The sequence below is a fragment of the Piliocolobus tephrosceles genome, chromosome 13, assembly GCF_002776525.5.
Source record: "Piliocolobus tephrosceles isolate RC106 chromosome 13, ASM277652v3, whole genome shotgun sequence".
Classification (NCBI taxonomy): domain Eukaryota; kingdom Metazoa; phylum Chordata; class Mammalia; order Primates; family Cercopithecidae; genus Piliocolobus; species Piliocolobus tephrosceles.
Window position 1 is genome coordinate 31061075 of NC_045446.1, and position 25152 is coordinate 31086226.

The 25152-nt window shown below is 38.3% G+C and overlaps 1 protein-coding gene across 6 annotated transcripts in view; it reads right to left on the reverse strand.

The window, feature by feature from the left end:
* Positions 1-25152, reverse strand: part of HIPK3 (homeodomain interacting protein kinase 3) — a 102094-nt gene that overhangs the window by 19650 nt on the left and 57292 nt on the right. For all 6 annotated transcript variants that reach the window (XM_023185490.2, XM_023185487.2, XM_023185488.2 and 3 more), the window contains 2 exons: positions 8919-9042; positions 392-511 (listed from right to left, as the gene is read on the reverse strand). In XM_023185490.2, coding sequence (XP_023041258.1) covers positions 392-511; positions 8919-9042 — 244 coding nt within the window. The remainder of the gene's footprint in view (positions 1-391; positions 512-8918; positions 9043-25152) is intronic.

The window sequence follows — 25152 nt, forward strand, 5'->3', positions numbered from 1 at the left end:
AGGTCAGGAGTTCAAGACTAGCCTGACCAACATAGCGAAACCCTGTCTCTACTAAAAATATAAAAATTAGCTGGGCGTGTGGTGCAAGCTTGTAGTCCCAGCTACTTGGGAGGCTGAGACAGGCCAATCGCTTGAACCCAGGAGGCAGAGGTTGCATTGAGCCAAGTTGGCACCACTGCACTCCAGCCTGGGCGAGAGAGAGAAACTCTATCTCAAAAAATAAAAACGAAAAAAAAAATTGATAAAAATAAAATAAAGAAGGGCCAAAAATGAAAATTCAAAAGAAGGAAGTAATTTAGCAAAATGCAAATAGATATGGAAGGTATTATCCATGTATATGAGGCATCTTAGAAAACTAGTCTTCTAAATATTCTATTTTTTAATGAATTACCTTTAATCTCCAACCAGAATGAGACATATCTGTTTCTTTGCAAAAAAATCTTGTGGATTTAGTACCCACATTTAACAACTGTTCTCCTGGTAAACCTTGAGTCTGAGAAATGTATCGAATCTGAAAAATAATTTACAGAACAGAATAGTTTATCCTTTCATGTAACAGAACACTTAAGTCAGACACCAGGCTGCATGTTAGGTCAGGTATTAAAATACATAGTCTATGCCCTCAAGAAATGCATTGTCTAGTGGAGAACATATATGGAAAAAATTATAATACAGAATTATAGGTATCATAATAAAAGCATGCTTGATAGAAAAGGCATACCTAAAGTAATTGTGGTCAGGTAAAGTTCTAGAAGAGATGGTCCTCAAGTTTGGTGTTAAAGGAAAAATAACAGGAGTTTGCACTGGAAGGGTGGGGGGGAAAACTATGCTAAGGTTATAGTATATGCAAATATGGAAAATCAAGAGAGAATACCCTCACACATTCAAACACTGAAAGTACAGGGGGTCACTAACAGAGAATGCTAAGAGATGAAATTGAACTAGCAGGTAAAGGGCTTTATCAGCAAACTTAGAAATTTGGATTATATGCCAGGAGGTAATAATGGGAAACCACTGGAGAAATTTCAGCAGGAAATTGACAGCTTACATTTTAAAGTAATGTCTGACAATGGGTGAGGGGATAAGGCCAGAGAAGAGATGAAGAGGGTCTGAACTGAGAGACTGAATGGGAATAGAGAGGAAGGAATGAATTCAAAAGAGATTTAGATTGATAAAGACAGGGTGAATTACTATGGTGGGAGTTTGGAGGGAACACTTTTTTGAGACACTGATATATACACAGCTGTGTCTCTAGGGGAAGAGGCATGGTAGCTGATAGGCTCTCCCAAGGGTGATACTAAAAATCTCCAGCTTCAGGGCTTCTGAACTTAATATTTCTGTTTGAAATATTCTTTCCCCAGATATCTGTATGGCTCTTTTGCTTCCTTCAGCTCTTGGTTCAAATGTTCCCTTATTGACCAGGTCTTCCATGACCCATTAATAAATAACAGCAAACTCTGCCCTTCTCAGTACCTCACCCACCATCCTCCTGGCTATATTTTTCTCCACTGTGCTTTTCATTATCTAATATTCTATACATTTATTTTCCATTTTCTTACCTCTCCATGAGACTCTTACGTTCCATGAAGAGAAGGACTTTTCTGTTTACTTACATACCCCCAGAGCCCATGAAAGTGCCTGGTACACAGTAGGCCCTCAAATATTGATTCCCCCACTTAATGAGTGGGAAACATGGGGGATAAACAGGGGCTCAGAAAAGACAGAGATCTCTGGGGGCTAAAATTGTTTTTCCATCCTTCCTTCTTACTAAAACTTGACTCCCCTAACCTGTATGAGAATAAATGCAAAGACTTTTTTTCTTAAACCTCAAAGATTCTGTTCCATCAATTAGTCCATCCTCTTCTGCATCTTCTATTTCTTCCTCCCTCTGAGCTCTCTCCCAACCAAATACAAAAATGTTCAATATCTTCTATCCTAAAAAAAAAAGTAAACCTCCCTTAACTACTTAACTGTTTCGTCTCACCCTTAAAATAGTAGCCTATATTATTTCACTTCCCATTCACACCTCAACACACTGCAATCTGAATTTTACTCTCATCACCCTCATGATATGGTACTAAGATAAGTAATGGCCTGTTAGCAACAGACACGTTTAATAATCACATATAAATCCTTATTTTGATACTAATGGCTACTACCATTTTACATAAAAACCGTTCATTCAGTTTCCACGACACCATTCTTTTCTGGGTCTCTTTCTACTTCCTGACAGTCTTTCACTGTGTTCCCCTGTTTGTTCTTTATATGACACTGCTTTCCAGAGTCTTGTCTTTTTTCCCTCTACAAGTCCTAAGTGCCCACAATTTTATCTCTAAATCTGCGTCTCAATCTTTGGCTCTAGCTCTGGAGCTCCAGACCCAACCACTTATTGAAACTTACGACCTGGTTGACTCTAGTACCTCCAACTGAATATATCCTAAACTGATTTGCCCCCAGATCTGCTAATCCTCATGTATTTTCCTCCTGTGGTTAATAGCAACACCATCCACTCAAATCAGAAACCTGAAATTGATGCCCTATACCTCTTCCTCATCATGCTCCCCCAACATCCAAAAGCCTAACAATTTTACTTCATTAACATTTTTCACAACCGTCCCCTCCTCTCCATCCCTACCTCAGATCCTCTTCAATTCTGAGTTATACAATTTCACAAGCCTCCTGATTATTCTACCTGCCTCCAGTCTCTCCTAATGTCCTTACCCGCTCACCCCCAATTCATTATTGACACTACTACCAGACATCCTGGCAAAATGTACATCTGTTAGTCACTTGTATAAAATTACTTAATAACCCTTTACTGACTAGAGCAAGCTTGTCCAACCAGCAGCCCTGGCCCAGGGGCTGCATCAGGTCCAATACAAATTCGTAAACTTTCTTAAAACCTTATGAGATTTTTTTTGTGATTTTTTTTTTTAAGCTCATCAGCTATCATTAATTTTAGTGTATTTTATGTGTGGTCCAAGACAATTTTTCTCCTTCCAATGTGGCCCAGGGAAGCCAAAAGGCTGGACACCCCTGACCTCGAGGGTCAATTCCAGACCTCTAACCCTAGCAAACAGGCCCTCCAACTATATATATTCCCTATTCTCCTGGTACTTCGGCACCATCTGGCACCATGTCGAACCACATGGGCCAGTTTCTCTTTCCTATATTGTTCTCAAACTCCTATTTATCCAACATACATATTCCCCCTTTCACCAAATCCACAGGACAAACTTTCACTATTCCTTCTTCAAGACTCAGCTCAAGAAACTTCTCCTCTACAAAGCCATCCCTGATGATGCCAAGCAGAGGTAATTATTCTGTGCGATCATCTCACCTAGAACATGCGTTTATAATTACAACTATATTACAATTTTTTACGTCTGTTTTCCCTACTAGATTGTGTGCCTTCCAATAAGTCTGTTTTATCCACATTTGTATTCCCAGTTTTATAAAAAATGACAACGAAAACTTTCACATTATAAACTGGCTTCATTTCATTAAAGTGCTGCTCTTTCTCCCCACCTCCCACCCACTAAGTAGCTAAATTCCTTATTTCAAGGAAACAAGAAAATGGAAGGAAAAAGTACTAAGAGTTTGGTGCCTAGATGCTGCATCAGACAGAAAAGCCATCAGCAATTCAATTTCAATAAACAGAGCATCTATTATGTGCTAGATGCTAAAGACATGTAGATAAATAAAATATGGTGGCAATCTTCAAAAGCACAATTCGGTAGAACAGATAAATGTTTAAGCGTGTAATCTGCAATTAAGCTAGTAAGCCATTGTGAAGAAGAAAACAAAGTGCTGAAAAAGCAAAGAGAATAGAGCAATTAATGTATCTCAGGAGTTAAGATGGCTCTGTAAAACAAAAACAAACAAACAAAAAAAGTGGCCAGTGAAACTCTGAGTTTATTACTTGTCATACTGCCTGCCCAGTCATTTGAAGAGAAAAATGTTCCATCTAGAACCCCTAATATATACATATGTTTGCCTTCCTCCATCTCCAGTGAATGAAGAATGGGAATCTGACACATAATTCTAAACTGGCCTCATGAACTCAACTAGAAAAAAAACTAAGTCAATCAGATTAACTGATGTCAGAAATGTGAACTAAGAAATACCAATGACTCTTGGGGGATGAGCTAAAAAGGGTTATAGGTAGAGCTGGAGTTTTATGGTCATGTAACCTAACCAAAGGTAAGGTGAGCAGAAACTCAGATCAGAATAGACAAAGGTACCTGAAGAACAGCCAAGTCACACTGATGGTCCAGTACCAGTGACGTTCTACCAACACCTGTTAATTCCTCCACTGTCGCCTTGCTTTGAAAAGCACCTTCAATTCCAAACTTCACAAATCCCAGTCATATTATAGTTCCATTCTTGGATCCTTGTGATAGTCCACTGATACAGTTTGAATGTTTGTCCCCTCCAAATCTCATGTTGAAATATAATCCCCAGTGTTGGAGGTAGGGCCTGATGGGAGGTGTTTGGGTAATGGGGGCTGATACCTCAGGAATGGCTTGGTGTTGTTCCCCCAACAGTGAGTTCTCTCAAGATCTGGTTGTTTCAAAGTGTGTGGTGCCCATCTCCCCTATCTCTTGCTCCTATTCTCACCATGTGAAATGCCTGCTCCCCTTCCCTTCTGCCATGATTGTAAGCTTCCTAAGACCCTCACCAGAAGCACATGCTAGAGCCATGCTTGTACAGCCTGCAGAACTGTGAGCCAATTAAATTTCTTTTCTTTATAAATTGCTCAGGTATCCCTTTATAGCAATGCGAATGGCCTAATACATCCATACATATAAATAAATGCCCCCTTATTTGGGCCAGCTTGAGTGGGTCTCTTTGCTAAATAGCCTGACAAACATAGAAATCTTGAAAGATTTATTTTCCTCTGCAGTTGAAATAGTGAACTTTATTTTTCTTACGTAAGACTTGAAATTACCAAATATAATTTGAATATAAAGTCAGACTCTTAGTTGCTCTGGATAATATTCTATGTAAACTCCAACAAACATTTTGGAAAAATAACATTTACCAACTATTGTCTATCCATCTATCCATCCATCCATCCATCCATCCATCCATCCATCCATCCATAAAATAGTCCTTAATTCCCTAGAATACTTTTGGTAATTCCCTAGTACATATAAGTCCTATAAATAGAACACTAATAAGACAGTTTATCTACAATTAAGACATGAAAGGATTCACACACTGTAACAATTGGTGGTAGGATCTTCCCTAACCACACACACTAAATATAGATGTCTATATAAATGGAAATAAAATGCACAAACAAGAAAATATGAAATTATAAATTTTCAACATGGTCAGTGTCCACTTACAGAATTTAAAATTCAAACAGAAAATGTATTGGAAAGGCTTTAAGAGATGATAAATATGATTAAAGGGCTAGAACACAAACCCCATAATGAAGAATTAAAATACTTTGAATATTTTTCTTGGTGACTCAAATTTGACTTTTAAGAATATAATAATTTGGCCAGGTGCAGTGGCTCATGGAACACTTTGGAAGGCCTAGGCAGGAGGACCACTCGAGCCCATGAGTTCAAGTTCCTGCCACTGCACTACATCCAGGGCAACAGAGAAAGACTCTGTCTTCTAAAGAAGAATATGATAATTATAGTTCTACTGTTAAGAACTCTTTAGTTTACATCTATAAAGTGGAGGCAATAGTAGTGTGGACTTCATAGGGTTGTTACGAGCATTAAATGAGTTAATATAAAGTGTTAACAGCAGTTCCTAGTACATAAAAGAGCTCAGTAAGTATTAATTAGTTAATAATACTATTGCCCACTGCACTGCCACTGTAAGGCAAAAAATAATAATTAGAAAAAAACTGCCAGGCCAGGTGCAGTGGCTAGCACCTGTAATCCCAGCACTTTGGGAGGTCCAGGCGGGAGGATCACTTAAGCCCAGGACTTTGAGACCAGCTTGGGCAACACAGAGAAAGAGACCCCATCTCTACAAAAAATTAAAAATGAGTCAGGCATGCTGGTATAAACCTGTATCCCCAGCTACTGAGCACAGCCTGAGGTGGGAGGATTCCTTGAGTCCAGGAGTTCAAGACTGCAGTGAGCTATGATCATTCCACTGCATTCCAGCCTAGATGACAGACTGAGACCCTGTCTAAAAAAAAGTACCAACTCCCCAATTGGGGTGTCCAAGTATATCTAGGCAGCTGATTACTGGAATAAGGAACAGATAAGAGAGAGAGACATACCCTGCTGGTGGCCTTTTCACATCCTAACATTAGATGATCATAATCTAGGGAGATGGGGAAAATCTGTGAAAATCAAACACATTAATAAACAGACTAAAGCTGTTTTGAGAAACATATGTGGCCAGGTGCAGTGGCTCACGCCTGTATTTCCAGAACTTTGGGAGGCTGAGGCGGGTGGATCATTTGAGGTCAGGAGTTTGAGACCTGCCTGGTCAATATGATGAAACCCCATCTCTACCAAAAATACAAAAATTAGCCAGGCATGGTGGCACACACCTGTAGTCCCAGCTACTAAGGAGGCTGAGGTGGAAAAACTGCTTGAACCTATGAGACGGAGGTTGCAGTGAGCCAAGATGGAACCACTGCACTCCAGCCTAGGCGACAGAGTGAGACCCTGTCTCAAAAAATAAAAAGAAAAGAAAAAAGAAAAACATATGTGAACATTTAATAAGTGCAAAAAAAGCACCTGAAAGTTCCAAATCAAGTTAAGATAGGAAAAAAAAAATTTATCAAAATTTATCAAAGCCTATATAACAAATAATATGCTTGAAAATGAGTTAAAGTCCCAGATTAGGGCCAAAACAAAGATGCCCACAAAAATCACTACAATTTATTTGCTTTGCATTCATGCATTTTGTAAAATATTTTAGAACACTGAACTGTGGGTGGGGCACAGTGGCTCACGCCCATAATCCCAACACTTTGGGAGGCCAAAGCAGGCAAATCATGAGGTCAGGAGTTCGAGACCAGCCTGGCCAATGTGGTGAAACCCCATCTCTACTAAAAACACAAAGATTAGCTGGGCATGGTGGCGCATGCCTGCAATCCCAGCTACTTGGGAGGTTGAGGCAGAATAATCTCTTGAATCTGGGAGGCGAAGGTTGCAGTGAGCTGAGATCACGCCACTACACTCCAGCCTGAGCGACAGAGTGAGACTTCGTCTCAAAAGAAAAACAAACAAACAAAACAAACAAACAAAAAAAACACCGAACTGTGAGACTATTGATGCTATATGCCAACGGCCAACGACTTTTTTTAATCCCTTTGGTAATATACATTCTGAAAACACTGTCAATCTGAATCAGATAATACCTGTTCCAAGTTTAGTTTAAAAAAATAAAACATTCATTATAAAATTTAGAAAAACTGAGTTTTGGTCAAGGCTTTGTCTTTAAAATTACTATTGTGACTTTTGACAAGTTAATTCATTTTTCTGGGCCTCAGTTTCCTCCTTTATAAAATGAAAAGGGGGCAGTCACTGGGTAATCTCTGGGGTCCTTTTCAATACTAACATCAGTTGTCCAAGATGAACAGTGAAGTCCTTGAGTATAGTAATAAATCAACTTGAAATTGCCACTAGAGGGTGTCCTGCTCCAGGGTACTATGCAGGCCATAGCCTAATCTACAAAGCCAAGGCTGTATTTCTACCATTTTACTGGTGCCTCAGTACTCCAACAGCTAAAGGATTACGGGACTCTGATTCAATTACTAACTTGTTCAGAACTGACAGTAGTCTTGCCCCTGTATCAAAGCTAGTAATTGGATAGAAAGCTGAAAGACAACAGAATGTATGGAAAATTTTACAGAAACTCAGTGGAATCCTGAACATGGAGGAGGGAAGGTGGAGATTATAGAAAACCTAACCTAAAAGGGAAGATTCATGATGACAATAGATTAAAGTAAATGATAACATCTAATCTAATAATCAGTATTAAATGAGAGTCATCTCAGGAACATTTAAGTCACCTAAATTAATCACCTCTCTTATTCCTCTTGATAGAGAAAATAGCTCTAATCATGATTAGATTAATATAATCGTGATTAGATTATAGGCTATAATCACGATTATGTAATAGGTGCTTTAAATTCTTCTATTTTCTATTTTTTCTTCCTTGAAAGTTAAATATCTAAATAAAAATACTACTCAGAATGACAAAATTAATGTAACTACTTTGTTGATTTTGACTAGCATTTTCTATTAGAATGATTCGAGTACATTATCTCAAAGATACTCAAAGAATAATGAATATGATGGCAGTTTCTCCAAATAATAATCTTGATATTAATAATTAAGACTACTAGCAAACAACATTGCTTAATAGTATAGAAAGGCTAATACCTGAAAACTACCATGAAAAGTGTGCTTAATAAGGTAATGTGCTGAATTCTACTGAGAATCATTAAACAGGGCTAAAAGAGAATTTCAGCACCATTCAAAACAGCTAAAAAGACTGAGGAGGGTTCAAGTGACAGAGGTATTTAAAACACCAATAATGGCAGTTGGTTTAAGACCAAAAGTTTTAATGACTTTTAGGAGCTTTCATGCCTTGGGAGGGGCTGACGTTTCATACATCATCAAAGTTTGTCACCCAAGCAAAGCACAATTAATTAAAGGGATACAATCCAACCTTTTATATGTTTACAGTATAAAATTTTCCCAATAATTTTACAAAACTGGTTTTGAGACTCTGTAGGCTGTAACTTTATGAAAACTTACTTCAGCATTATAAAAGTTTTCAAAATCAATTCTACAAGATCCCAGGTTCTGCCACTTTATGTTAAAAAGACTTTCCAGTGTATTGTACACCTGCAACCATGCATTCCTATAAGTCTGTTATTATTCTTTACTTTCTACCAATACTATTAGATTATCATTATTTGTTACCTGATCATACTCCAAGGCTCCTGGGTAGAGCGGCCAACCAAGGAATAATTCTGCAATCACACATCCCAATGACCACATGTCTATGGCTTCACAAAATGGCAACCCCAATATAATCTCTGGAGCTCTGAAATTTAAAATTAAAACAAAAATCAGGGCGGTTTTTCTCTAAAATTACCTAATTTCAACTGGCATTCTAGGAAGTTAGTAAAACGACAGAGGTATCACATTCTACGTATAGGAACTCTTCACTATTTCAAAACTCTTTGAAACCTAGACATAATCCTGAATTAATCTGAAAGGGGCACTATGAGTACAATATTTCTATAATAAAGTCTCTTCCACCGTAATCCTGTTCCCTCATAGCTTTATTAACATAACATTTTTTGAAAAACATAGATCTTGTTTTTAAGACTATAGCAGATCAGAAATAACACAACAGGAAGAGAACTGGCAAACTATTAAATACATACTATGACATCAGCGGAACTGAAAACCAGACATTGAGAGATAAAACCAAAACGAAGCAAAACCCTCAAAGGCTAAAAGTGAATCTAGACCTAGATATTACTTCAGAATACAGTAATAAATATTTACCTAATTGGAGCTAGTAGTCATCCAAGAGATTAAACTAAATTCAGTGTATTCTGTCTTAAAAGGCAGACAAGTATACAGCATATAACAAAATAGTTTAAAAGCATTTTAGCACTTAAAAGGATTTGGTCATTTGGGAAATGTAATCCAAGAAACATATTATTCCTAGATAAATTATGTTATACCTTCATATGGATTTCCCTTGAGAAGATTCATGTTCTAAGACAGACCCCATGTACAGCTGTGTAATTCCAAAGAAGTCATACGTATCACAGTTATCCTAGGTTTGTGTGTGCATGTGTGTTTAATTTTAAAACAATCTCAATCTTACAGAGAAGTTGCAAGCACAGTACATATTTTTTCCCTAAATCACTTGAGAATAACTTGCCAAATTTCTGTATACTTTATAGTTCCTACAAACAAAAATATTCTCCTACATAACCACAATACAATCATCAAAATCAGGAAATGAACACTGATATATCTCCACCATCTAAGCTTCAGACTCCAATTAAGTTTGGCCAATTATACTAATACCATCCTTCTTGGCGAAAGGATCCAACTCAGGATCATGCATTGCATTTAGTTGTCCTATCTCTTTCAGTCTTTTTCAATATGGAATAATTCCTAAGTTTTGTCTAGATTTCCAAGACCTTTGCATAACATATTACAGGCCAGGTATTTGGAGAAACGTCCCTCAGTGTGGGTTTTTCTGATGTTTCCTCACAATTAGATTCAGAGGAATATCACAGAAGTGATAATGTTTTCTCATTGTATCTTATTAGACATGCAATTCTGATATGTTCCATTACTAATAATTTTTACTTTGATCACATGATGTCTGCTATATTTCTCCACCAAGTTCCTCCTTTTCTCTTTCTAATTAAGTATTTTGTGGGATCTCAATTTGAAACTATATAAATAATCCATTTCTTATCAAACTTTCATTTTTTTCATTTATTTACCCGTATGAGTACAGATTAAAGAACTCCTACTTTATTCAATGAGTTATAATCCATGATTATAAACTTATTTTGATTCTCAAATTTTCCCAGATTTGGCATGATGGCTTACACCTGTAATCCCAGCAGTTTGGGAGACCAACGTGGTAGGATTGCTTGAGCTCAAGAGTTCTAGACCAGCCTGGGCAACATAATGACACCTCATCTCCACAAAAAAAAAAAAAAAAAAAAAAAAAAAATTTTTTTTTTTTTTTTTTTTTTTTAAATTAGCCAGGGTGATGGTCCACATCTGTAGTCCCAGCTACTTGGGAGGCTGAGGTGGGAGGGTCGCTTGAGTCCAGGAGGTCCAAGCTGCAGTGAGCTGAGATCGTGCCACTGCACTCCAGCCTGAGGGACAGAACCAGGCTCTGTTTCAGAGGGAAAAAAAAAAAAAAATCCCAGATTTGACCAGTCAGAACTCCCTCAGACTTTTATGTTCTTCTGACATGTCCTCATCATTCTCAGATTATTTCTTTGCTTTCTAACACGGCAAGATATTCCAGGCTCATCTTTTTTCTTTCCCTGCTCCAGTCCTAGAAACAGCTATTTCTCTGAGGATCTCCGGTATCTTTTTGTGTAGAACAGACCTTTGAAACAAAGATCAGGGAGCTATGGAACCTCATTACTATTGGGATGGTTCCCAGACCTTCTCAGTACATATATTATCTAGAGTTAAGTAAAATAAATCTGCTAATTTCTTAACCAAGACTGGGGGTTGTCATCTCCTAAGGCAGTGGTTCTCAATCTTGGCTGTACATTACAATCATTTGGTCCTGGCCACACCCTATACCAATTAAATCAGAAACCCTGGGGATTAGGCTTAGGAATCAAGAGTGGCTTCAACATACAGCCAAAGTTGAGAACCAAAGCCCTACACTCAAGAAGTTAGACCAATGGGAGGACCATCCCATTTCCTCCCTACAACTCTTCTGGCAAAGAAAATTCAGAGGATAATAAACAAGTTGTTTTCTACCACACACTTGGGATCTGCCCAGTAAATATTCTAGTCTTGGCCCTATCTCTGCTGTGATTAATACTTAAGATTCAGTAGAACCTTAACCAATCCACAGGCATCTGTTGAAAACAATTAAGAGCCATGGGGAGATTCTATGAGGTATAAAAGATCTTCAAAACATGGTTATAAGAGGTTTCCATTCTTTTGATAAAATATTCAAGTGTCTGTGTAGATGTATACACATGAATTATATTTAGGTATAATCAAATGCTAAAATGTGTTGTAGAAAGATGAAAAAAAGTAAGCTGTACTAAGTTATTAATCCTACATATTCACAATATTGTACCAAAAAAAGCTATCAAAGATGGAGACCTTATCCCTTTTTTGTTCATTATTTGTGTACCCAGAACCTTGTAAAGAATATGCATTCAGTAAACATTTCTCAAATAAATCATTTCAACATAGGTTGAATCACACAAAGAAAAGTATCAGAGTGCATTCTGGGTTTCGACTAGGCCTTCAAATACAGAAGTCTAGGCAGAAAGAAAGAGAACAGGGCACAAAAGTTTATAAAGGGCATATATTAACCTATACTAAAAAAGATTGAAAGCAAAAATGCAGTTTTGAAAGTATGGCATGGAAATGAGATTCACTACCAATGTTAACCATATACTAATCTGAATGTGAAACAAAAATTACTAAGACTAATGATATTCCTATTACTGTGGTATAAAAGCTTTATCATTATTTTGAAATATTTAATATGAAAAATTCTTCATAGGATTTGAAATTTTTTGGTGTAGAAATATTCAGTATCGCATTTGGCAATGAAAGAAAAGTAACAGAATAACAGCACCTAAGATATACCATTTAAAAAGACTGAAATCATTTTAATTCTGTTAATGGTAAGGAAAGAGTTTCTGTCAGACAAAGAGCAACAAATTCCTTCTGCCATGTGCTACCATTTAATGAATAAGTCAAGTTTCTAACTGATAGTGACAACAAGAACAGAGTCATCTTTACAAAATCTTGATCAGGAATTGCACATAGCCACTCAAACATAAAATCTAAGATACAAAAGTTACACTCACAGAAGCAAACTCAAGTTTCCCATTTTAAAATACAAAAGAGTTTTAACTGGGGGTTTTATATAAGTTCACTATCTATTATTGCATTAGTTCAGATCCTCTGAGAAGCAAATTAGATATGCCAGAAATTTGTTGGGGAAGATGCCTGGGCAGCATACAGGCGGAGGAAGCAGAAGGAAGTGAGGAGAAACTTGAGCAGGGTCTGAGGGTGGAAGAAGAGAGGCAAAGGAGGAGTTGGGTATAAAGAACCTCTCACAGCAGTGCACTTACGAGAAAGTCTCGGTTGGGCCAATACCAAGTCCCTAAACAAACATTATCTGTATGAGGAACCTCCCATCAAGCAAGAATAGCCCAACTCTAGTGCCCCCCGCTGTGCCTGGTCATCGGTGGGAAGGGGCCCAAAGGAAGTATGGCCTCAGCCTGAGCACTGCAGTACATCTGAAGGTGCAGCAGCTGGAGGCTCCCAGCCAGCTGCTCCACACAGGGGACTCTCTTGAAGGGGACTCTGAGTGGCACACTTTCACAGCTGCCACAACTAGCTTCCCAAAAGCTTCTGCATTTCATTTCACAATACATATCTACGATAGAGAAAATGCAGTAAATTTATTCACCAAGTCCCCTACAAATAAGACCAAATTCTCCCCAGTTAATCCTAGCATGCCATGCATTTTCTATGTATATCATACCATAGCATGAGAAAAGCTGGGAAGCCATCCCTGAAAACACTTACAATCTAGATGAAACTGCCAGAGACATGACAGTTCTACTAGGCAGTCTTACAACACAATACACTTTAAAAAATAAACCATGCATTGAAAGAATACAATCTGTCTGTCAGTAGTGAATAAAGCTTAGTTTACTGGTTTCATCTTAATTGGCTCTCAAATTCCTCCCATAGGCTAAATATACTTGTGTATGAAAAAGACCATAGCAGGAATTCTGACTTGTGGACCACTCACAGAATCTTCTGTCCTACTCCTACAGAAAGTTCTTCCGCTTTTCTCATCTACCTTAACTCTTATCCTCTGAGTGTGGCAGTGCTAAGGATATTGCAGAGAAGAGACATCATTTGTACTTTTGTAGAACAGTCAAGGCGCAAATTAAACATGCCAGTTAAATGGAGAATACAACTAAGCCTGTTTCTCCCACTCCATAAATAGTAACTCACGGTTAGAAGGTAAGTGTGAAAACCATAAACACAACAGTTTAGGGCATGTGATAAAGCCAATCTACATCTGAAATGCCATTTCTTTTCCTTTTTTATTTTTTGCCATGTGCTTTCAATTGAATTTATCAATATTAAGAGCAAATCCTTTCACTCTAAAATCTTGAAGCACTGATACAAAATTTATGTTAAAGTGGTTAAGTTGAAAAACAATTTTCATTTTATCCACTAGAAGTCAGTTCTCCAGTTCCCCAAACCTCTCCATCCCTAGGCCACCACAAATCCACTTTCTGTTCCTATAGATTTGCCTATTCCGGACATTTCATATAAATGGAATCTGGCCGGGCGTGGTAGCTCACGCCTGTAATCCCAGCACTTTTGGAGGCCAAGCCGGGAGGATTACTTGAGGTCAGGAATTCAAGACCAGCCTGGCCAACATGGTGAAACTCTGTCTCTACTAAAATACAAAAATTAGCCAGGTGTGGTGGTGTGCACCTGTAATCCCAGCTACTTGAGAGGCTAAGGCAGGAGAATTTGCTTCAGACCGGGAGGCAAAGGTTGCAGTGAGCCGAGATCACGCAACTGCACTCCAGTCTGGGCAACAGAACTAGATTCCGTCTCAAAAAAATAATAATAAAAATAAAAGTAAAATAAAAAGTTAGGAATGTATGAAGAAAAACTCTGGGAAGACAAATACTGGAGCCTGGTAAGGAAGTATTGATTTCACATAATAAAAATCACCTAAATAGAGCTAGATTTCAAACACTCAGGAGTAGATACAGAGCTCTCCCCTTAATAGCGAGTAATTTACCTAAGCCTTAGTATTTTCATATTTAAAACAGGGTTTTACTAACCTTACATACTCAGAAGATTATCTAAAGGACTAAGTAAAAGAATGTGTGTGAAATGTAAAGCAGTATATACATTCCTGTAAACTATTCATACTCACTGTCCTACTTCACATTTCCTCTTTTCAAACCTCCACCTCCTCCTCATCCTCACTGTTGTCCTTATATTCTACTTTACTAAAATAAATAGATGTAATCTGAAAGACAGCTTCCACATTCATACCACATCTACTAGACCACTTGCAGCTGTCAGTGTAATGCTTCTATCTAAGACATCCATGCTTACTGTAATACTGAAGTACATCACTCCAATTTCTCACTCTCATTACCAATATCTCTTTCTCTATAGGACAATTCTAGATCTCCATCTTGGAAAAATAAAGGAAAAGAAAAAACTCTTGATGATATATCCTCCTTCAGCCATCACCCCTTTTTCTGTTCCCATTTTACATCAATCCTTCTTGAAAGCACTGTTTATACAAGCTGCCTCCAACTGTACCGCCATCTTGAACTCATTTGAAAAGGCTTTCATTATCCTATCGTTCCACCCAGATAACTCTTATCAAGGCCACTAAATCACTGCATTTGCCATGTCCTCAATCTACTTGACTTGCAGTATTCAACACGGCTGATTATTAATCTACCTGCACTTGAATTCCAGGACACCGGAACTCTTCATTCTCCTCCTTATCTCACTAGCACACCCTTTTCAGATTGCTTCACTAGCTCATTTTCCCAACGTTTAAACTTTGGGGTACCTGAAGGCTCAGTTTTTTGGCATCTATCTTCCCTATGGACATCTACCTCCCTTACATGATCTCATCCTGTCACATGTCTCTAAATAACCATCTCTATTCTTAAGACTCCCAAATGTACATCTCCAACTCAGGCTTTTCTCTGTAACTCCAGACTTGTCAATCCAATTGTCGGCTCAGCACTTCTTCTTGAATATTTATTAGGCATCTCAAAATGAATGTGTTCAGAAAGAACTCCTGATTCCCCCAAACTCACTTTTGTCACAGTCTTAGCCAAGTCCGTAAACGACAATTCTATTCTTTCAGTTTCTCAGGCCTCCGTGAGAATCAGATTTAACTCTTCTCTTTTTCTCATTTCCCACATCAGCAAATTCCATTGACTCTATCTTCAAAATACAGCGTATCTATTAATAGAATGTAGCTACCTTTACTGCTACCACCCTGATCCAAACCACCATCACCTCTCATCTGGATTACTGCAAGAGCTTCCTAACTGTTCTTGCTTCTGTCCTTATCCTCTACCATCTCTTCTCTTTCTAGCAGTCTGAGTGATCCATTTAGTACCCAAATCAGACCATGTCATTCTTCTCCTCAAAATCCTAACTGGCTTCCTTCCTATCACAGAAAAAGTCAAATTCCTCACAATGTAACCATCTTTCCTGTTACCACTCTAATCCAACCCCCCATCACCTCCATCTGTTATTACAAGGGCTTCCTGTTCTTTGCTTCTGTCCTTACCTTCTGCCATCTATTCTCAATCTAGCAGCTTGAGTGACCCATTTAATACATAAATTAGACCATGTCACTCTTCTCCTCAAAACCCTGATAGCTTCCTATCTCAATTCCTCACAATGGCCTACAAGGTGCAGCCCTTAGCTACATCTGAAACTTCCTACCATTCTCCCACTTGCTTGCTCTGGTCCAGTCACATTAGCCTCCTTACTGTTTCAAACCATAGTTCCTGCCTCAAGACCTTTGCATTTAAAAATATCTGGGAGAAGAGAGTTCCAGGCAGAGAGAATTGCAAGACTTGGTCCCTTCCTCTTACTCTGTATTACTGCTTAACAGTCATGTTACTAGAAAGGCCTTTCCTGACCACCTTAAATAGAAGAGTAAGCCCTCACCAACACATGGTACTTGCCTTTCTTCCTTTATCCTGCTTGACTGTTCTCTATAGCACTTGTCATTAACTGATAAATACAATGGCTTATTATCTGTTTCCTCTCTGCCCCCACTAGAATATAAATTCCATGGGGGCAAGAACTTTAATTCTTTTAATGCTATATTCCCAACATATAAAACACTTCATTATTTGTTCAATGAAACGATCAACCAACAAAAGCTAAAAGCATACATCATTCATTCAGGAAAGCGAAGAAAATGTTGTTGAAAATCACCGATATATGAGCTGAACAAGTATGAACCAATGGACTCTTACAAAGTCATTTTGCACTGGGGACAACTGTTTTACGACTACATAATTAAAAAAAAAAAAATACTATTTACTAAGCTTTAACAATGTGCCAGGTATCATGACTTTTTTTTTTTTTTGAGATGGAGTTTTGCTCGTTTTGCCCAGGCTAGAGTGCAATAGCGTGATCTCGGCTCACTGCAACCTCCGCCTCCCGGGTTCAAGCAATTCTCCTGCCTCAGCCTCCCAGGTAGCTGGGATTACAGGTGCCTGCCACCACACCCAGCTAATTTTTTGTATTTTTAGTAGAGCTGGGGTTTCACAATATTGGCCAGGATGGTGTCGATCTCTTGACCTCGTGATCCGCCCGCCTCGGCCTCCCAAAGTGCTGGGATTACAGGCATGAGTATTATTTCATTTAAAGAAAATGTTTTAAAAACAGATTACTGCATTTTTCTTCTACCCAAGACCAAAAATTTGGGTAAACAAAATGTTCTACACGAAACAGAAGAACCCCTGGGTTGAGTACAGCCAATCCACAGAATGAGAAATAATAAATCATTGTTTCTGAAGCAACTAAGTTTTGGAATTGTTTGTCATACAGCAACAGATAACAAATACACTGCCCAAAGTTACTCAGAAAGTGGTGGGACTGGGATTTAAATTTAAACCCCTGATTCTAAAGCCTCTTTCTCTATTCCATTTCATCTTAAATCATAAAATCTTTTGATTCAAAGAAACACAGGAAACCAAATGAACAGAAAACCTAGAAATTGGCCCAGAAGTTATTTTTGGCAATTCAATAAAGATATCCTCTGATTTTATTTTCTACAGAGCAGGAAAATACTGGCCTATATTTTCTAATAGTTCTATAGTATGAGAAAACATCTGTTACGTTCCTTTTATGATTAACTGGTCTTTAAATTTCTACGACAATCAAAAGAAAAAGGGAAGAGACAGAGAGATTTTGCTGGCATTTTTTAAACCAAACTTTTCGTCCTATATAAATCCTTTTTAAAATACACAGTAACAGTAATAAAGTACCAACATAATACTATGAACCAAGCAATGTTCTAAGCATTTTTTAAGTATTAACCCATTTGATATTCATATAAACCCTTTTAATAGATGAAGAAACAGACGAAGGGTAAGTAACCTGCCTAAGGTCACACAGCTAGTAAGAGGTGCAGTTGGAACTCAAATGCAGGTTTTATGGCTTCAAAATCCATGCTTTTAAGCACTACACCTTAATAATTCCTATGATCCCTAAAACTACTGGACTTTTGGGCCAGGCACTGTGGCTCACGCCTATAATCCCAGCATTTTGGGTGGCCAACATGGGAGGATTGCTTGAGGTCAGGAGTTCGAAACCAGCCTGGGCAACACAGTGAGGCCCCCATCTCTACAAAAAATTGAATAAAATAAAATAAAATAAAACTATTGGACTTTTATCTTAATGGAAGTGCTCACACTCAGATGCTGTATTTCTCAATAATCCACTCTTTCTCTTTAAACCTATCACCTTTGATTTTAAAACTAATCATGAAATATAAAATATAAGCATACTTAAGAGAATTCTAGCAGACATTTTACTGAACTCTTCCTGTTATTTAAGCATTTACTCACCTTAACCATAAAATCTTTCACATTAAATACACAGACATCCTCTAAATATCTCTTAGTTAAAACAAAGTTCTTATTTTGGGAGATGTAGAGTTCCTAAAGATGACTGTGACATCTTTTTACAGAGGCAGTTAGGAAATGAGCTCAACAGTGGATGTGACCATCTAGTAGTCAGTAGGTGTGATTAGTCACAGATACCAGTTCATCATGCACTCAACAAATTCTTACAAGTTAAAGCCCTATAATTGTAACAAAAGATAGCAAAGACCTAAAGTGGTTATAAAATGCAGGCACAGAAAAACAAGTGTTTGTACAAGCACAGCAAATAGAAGGATACACACCTAAGTTGTATCAGCAATAATCAATGAGGAATCAACCTAGCAAGCAGTAGGAAATGCTATATATTTCCACAATATTTTATTGTTTCTAAAACAAGCATCTCATACTATAAAATAAGATTGGCCAGGTGCAGTAGCTCACGTCTGTAATCCCAACACTTCGGGAGGCCAAGCTGGGAGGGATCACTTGAACCAGGAGGTCAAGACCACCCCAGGTAACATATGGAGACTCTGTCTCTACAAAACAATTAAAAAAAAAAATATTAGCTGAGCATGGTGGTATGTGCCTGTGGTCCCAGCTACTTGGGGAGCTGGGGTGGGAGGACAGCCTGAGCGAGACTGCAGGGAGCTTAGATTGTGCCACTGAACTGCAGCCTGGGCAACAGAGCGAGATTCAAAAAAAAAAAAAAAAATTAGGGCCAGGCACACTGGCTCACACCTGTAATCCCAGCACTTTGGGAGGCTGAGGCAGGAGGATCACTTGAGGTCAGGAGTTCAAGACCAGCCTTGGCCAATATGGCAAAACCCCATCTCTACTAAAAATACAAAAATTAGCCAGGCTTAGTGGTATATACCTGTAATCCCAGCTATTAGGGAGTCTGAGGCACGAGAATTCCTTGAACCTAGGAGGCGGAGGTTGCAGCAAGCAAGATGACACCACTGCACTCCAGCCTGGGCAACACAGTAAGGCTCTGTCTCAAAAAAATTTAATTAATTAAACATATAATAAAAAAAGATTAATGTTTAAAAATGTCAGTCATTGGGACTTTATAGGAATTTACTATTTTTCTTACCATAAGTATCAAATTAGATCTTAAGTGAATCATTTATTTTTATTTATTATAAGGAACAATTTTCTGGGTTTTTTGTTGTCGTCGTTTTGTGATGGGGTCTTGCTCTACAGCCCAGGCTGGAGTGCAGTGATACAATCATAACTTACTGCAGTCTCAACCTCCAGGGTCTGGCAATCCTTCTCCCTCCAGCATCCCAAGTGGCTGGGACTACAGGCATGCACCACCATGCCCAGCAAATGTTTTCATTTTTTGTAGAGACAAGGTCTTGCTACATTGCCCAGGCTGGTCTCAAACTCCTGGCCTCAAGTGATCCCCTTACCTCAGCCTCCCAAAGTTCTGGGAATACAGGTGTGAGCCACCATGCCCAGCCAGGGAACAATTTTCTAATACATGTATTTGAAGTGGGAATGTGTTGCCTCAGGAGGAAAGGAATATTGGAGACGTCCCATCCATGTTCTGTCGCTGTGTAGAGGACACCATAAAGGAGATTCTTTTAGCGTAACAGGGGAATTTACATTACAGTACCTGCAAGAGTCCTTCCAAATCATAATGCAACTAAAATTTATGAAAATACAGAACAACATTTCCACAAGTGGAACTTTAACAGAATGATGACTGTCAAAATACTACTAGTGAGTTTATTTCAGGTTAAAGCAGCTTTTTCAATATCCCACAGAATGCTGCTTTTTTAAAACAAGCAACAAACCCTCAACATTCTTAGAAAGGTAGACAGATTTCAAAACAGATGATCAACTGCTTCTACAAGTATTTTTTGTTATGAATGTTTTTGATATAAGAAGAAATAACATCACTACAGAATATTGGACATTTATGCAGATTGTTTTTATGACTCTATAACCACAACTATCCGTGTTACAATTACATGTTGAAATGTAATCAAAGTACAGGCTCTTAAAATAGATACTCATTCAAATGTAGTTTGTGTCTTAGACTAAAAATATCACAATTCAAAATATCCTTATTGAAAGGCCACTTAATCTTTTAAGTATGCAGGACAATGATCCAGATCAAAACACCAAGTACAAAGAATAACAGCAATAACAAATATTTTCAAAGCCTATTAAATTTTATACTCAAGAGATGGAGGATAGAAGACAGCAAAGATTTAATATTTGTTACCAATATGCCACAAATATAGTTTACAGCCCACTACCGAAAAAGATGAACACAGCAATAATTTGCATTTCTATGACTGATCAATATCTAATATTTTATAAAAGTAGGAGTCAGGGCCAGGCACAGTGGCTCACATCTGTAATCCCATCACTTTGGGAGGCCAAGGCAGGCAGACAGCTTGAGTTCAGAAGTTCGAGACAAGGCTGGGCAACACAGCGAGACCTCGTCTCTACAAATAAACAGCTTAGCTAGGGCCAGGGGCAGTGGCTCACGCCTATAATCCTAGCACTCTGGGAGGCCCAGGCAGGTGGATCACAGGTCAGGAGATCGAGATCATCCTGGCCAACATGGTGAAGCCCTGTCTCTACTAAAAATACAAAAATTAGCCAGGTGTGGTGGCGCGTGCCTGTAATCCCCACTACTCGGGAGGCTGAGGCATGAGAATTGCTTGAGCCCAGGAGGCGAAGGTTGCAGTGAGCCAAGATCACGCCACTGCACTCCAGTCTGGGCAACAGAGCAAGATGCTATCAAAAATCTCATGATATGTAAGAGAAGACTGTGAGAACATTACTAACATACATCAAGAGAGAGAAGCTAAGGGACCAGATTGGTAGTGTAACACAAAAAGTATCTGTGGAAAATAAAGACAAAACATGTCAGTAACTGAGGTAGCATGTATCTGTTCTTTACATGTTAATGCTGAAAAATTAATGTATGATTATCACAGCTCATATAGATGCACTATATTATTAGTACTACGTATTTGTATTGCATTTGGATTTTACAATCTTTTCAAATATGTTATTGTATGACATAACAAAATAAATGTAAGTATCCTTATTTTACAGGTGATTAGGAGGTAAGTATGGAACAATCCAATTATGTCTTAAATTTATCTGATTATGAAGTATATTTAAAATTATAATGTATCATCAGTAAAACACCAACAGAGGCTCATTCATAATCTATTAGGTAAGTTTAGGCTAAATCAGACAACAAAAAGTATTTAACTGCAATAAATGATTTAACTTTCTAACTTTGTAATAATTATTAACAATAATTTAAAATGTTGATTGAATACTTTAATTAGAGTCAGATTCTGTTTTCGTTTTGGGTTTTTTTTTTTGAGACGGAGTCTCTCTCTGTCACCCAGGCTGGAGTGCAGTGGCACCACCTTGGCTCACTGCAACCTCTGCCTCCCAGGTTCAAGTGATTCTCCTGCCTCAACCTCCCAAGTAGCTGGGATTATAGGCACCTGCCACCATGCCTGGCTAAATTTTTTTGTATTTTTAGTAGAGACGAGTTTTCACCACATTGGCCAGGCCGGTCTTGAACTCCTGACCTCAAGTGATCCACCCACCTCGGCCTCCCAAAGTACTGGAATTACAGGTATGAGCCACCCTGCCCAGCCTAGAGTCAGATTCTGTGCTAAATGTTTTACATTTATCATCTCAGTTAATCCTAACAAAACCCTTTGAGGTAGATACATTATCCCATTTGAGACATGAGAAAACTAAGTGCAAAAGTAACTTTTCACGATCTCTCAGTTAGTGAATGGTGGGGCTTATACAAACCTATGTAGTCTGAGTGACAGTTCAAGCTCCTCACCACCATGTAGATCAATCATTTTTTATTTTATGAACTATTAAATGCATTATTCAGCCAGGTGCAGTGGCTCATGCCTGTAATCCCAGCATCTTGGGACTCCATTGAAGGAGAATTGCTTGAGCCCACGAGTACGAGACCAGCCTGGGCACAGAGCGAGGCCCCATCTATACAAGCATCATCATGCACACCTGCAGTCCCAGCTACTTGGGAAGCCAAGGCAGGAGGATCGCATGAGCCCAGGAAGTCAAGGTTGCAGTGAGCTATCTTTATACCACTGCACTCCAGTCCAGACCCTCTCAAAAATTTTTTTAAAAATAAATAAATAATAAAATAAATGCATTATTTAACCATAAGACCAGGTACTTGTGCATAAATGAGCACATAGAAAATGACACACTGGTTCATCAGGTGATCTCACATAATCTCATGGTGCTCTGGAGCACACGATTTCTTAAAGTATCACTTAACGGCTAGAAAAATCATCAGTATTTTTCCTATACTTTTTTTTTTCCTTTTAACTGATCATGTTGACATAATTTTAGACTTACAGAAAAGTTGCAAAAAATAGCACAATTCTGATAATATCCCTCAACTAGATTCCCCAAATGTTAACACTTTACTCCATTTGCCTTAACTCTTTTCTTTTATATATACACACAAATATAATTTTTCTGAACTGTTTGAGAGTTAAGTGGCAGACACTATACCCCTTTACTTCTAAATGCTTCATTCAGTGTGTACTTCCCCAAAACAAGCTCTTGCATAGATACAGTATATTTGTCACAATCAGGAAATTAATACAATATTACAATTCAATGTTGCCAACTGTCCCAATAATGTCTTCCTTTATAGCAAACAATACTTTAAAAAAAATAAATCCCAGGCCGGGCGTGGTGGCTCACGCCTGTAATCTCAGCACTTTGGGAGGCCGAGACGGGTGGATCACGAGGTCAGGAGATCGAGACCATCCTGGCTAACACGGTGAAACCCCGTCTCTACTAAAAAAAAAAATAGAAAAAATTAGCCGGGTGAGGTGGCGGGCACCTGTAGTCCCAGCTCCTCGGGAAGCTGAGGCAGGAGAATGGCGTGAACCCAGGATGCAGAGCTTGCAGTGAGCCGAGATCCGGCCACTGCACTCCAGCCTGGGCGACAGAGCGAGACTCCGTCTCAAAATAAATAAATAAATAAATAAATAAATAAATCCCAGATTCATGTTTCTTTAGTTTTGCTTATCTGGAATAGCTCCCTGGTATTTCTGTGGTTTTCATGACACTGCCATTTTCTAAGAATACATACCAGTTATTTTGTATAATATCCCTCAATTGGTGTTTATTTAATATTTTCTCAATTCAGTTAATTTTTAGCAGGATTACTACAGGAGTGATGCTATCTTACACTTGATTTTTTCAAGGTGCTTACTAGAAAACATATTATTACCATCAATTTTTCAAGTAACACCTATTAATGATTCTTAGAACAATTGTTATGTGCTGGCATAATCAAGTAAATACAGACTTTGGAGTTACAGAGAACTAAATTCAAATCCCAACTCTGGCAATTACTCACAAACTCAATGCCTTATGCGAATGGTAAACATCACTGCAGCCTCAATTCATTCATTTGTAAATGAGAGATATCCTTGCCTTTCTGGATTATTGTGACAATAAAACCAAGTAAAACACTTGGCACATAACTAATCTCCATTAAACCCAAAAGCATTACAAGTTAAGAGTGCTTGAGTGATTTCCCCAGGGTCAATAAATCATAGTGGCAAGACAAAAACTTAAATTGTAAACCATATTAGAAATAAAATGTGCCCTCTACACAATGAGAGTCCTCATAATATTTATATACGTATCTTATCAACTCTGTTAAGAAGACTGGAAAGATCAGAAACTGTCTCTCATTTGTATATTTCATACAATCCCTGGCAGATTCTTTCACAAACTTAAATCACTCCTTAAAGATGTATTCAATGAATGCAAAATATACAGACACAATGCTCCCCAAATACATTCCATTTTAATCTGTATTTTAAATGAAATTCTCAGGTTTTTGATACCATATGGAATAGCCAACAACATTAGCCAACTTTATAGAAGAGGGGGATTAAAGTGAACATGAAAATATAACATTCCTCCATATAACACATCCTGCATGATTTCCTATCAAAACCAGTAATCCCAACAAATAACAGTCTAGAGAACTGCCAGGAGCCATCAAGGCACCTTCAAATATACTGAATTGTATTCTGTCTAATAAAGAAAATGGAAGGATACTGAACAACTATAAAAGCTAGAAAAAATATACACATAAAAATAGCTGTGTGTAGCCAGACAGTGGTGCACGTCTGTAGTTGAAGCTTCTCCAGATGCTGAGGCAAAAGGATAGCTTGAGGCCAGGAGTTCAAGACCATCCTGGGCAACATAGCAAGACCCTGTCTCTACAAAACACACACATACAAAAAATTAAAAGGTGTATTTTTTCATGGGGTGTGTGTGTGTGTGTGTGTGTGTGTGTGTGTGTGTGTGTAGAGACAGGGTCTTGCTATGTTGCCCAAGCTGGTCATGAACTCCTGGCCTCAAGTGATCCTCCTGCCTCAGCCTCCCAAAGTGCTGGGATTACAGGTATATGCCACTGCACATGGCCAAGACTCCATCTCTTTAAAAACAAAAACAAAAAAGGGTGTGTTTTCTGACTTTGAGTGATAGCAATGCATCAAAGGAGGTTTATCAATTCTAACAAATGTACACTGTGGTACAGGATGTCAATAGTGGCAGGCTGTATGTGTACAGAGGCGGGGGGTATACAGGAACTCAGTACTTTCTGCTCAATTTTTCTGAGAACCTAAAAGTACTCGACAAAATAGTCTATTAAAAAACAAACAAACGAACAAAAAAGGCCAGACGTGGTGGACTGA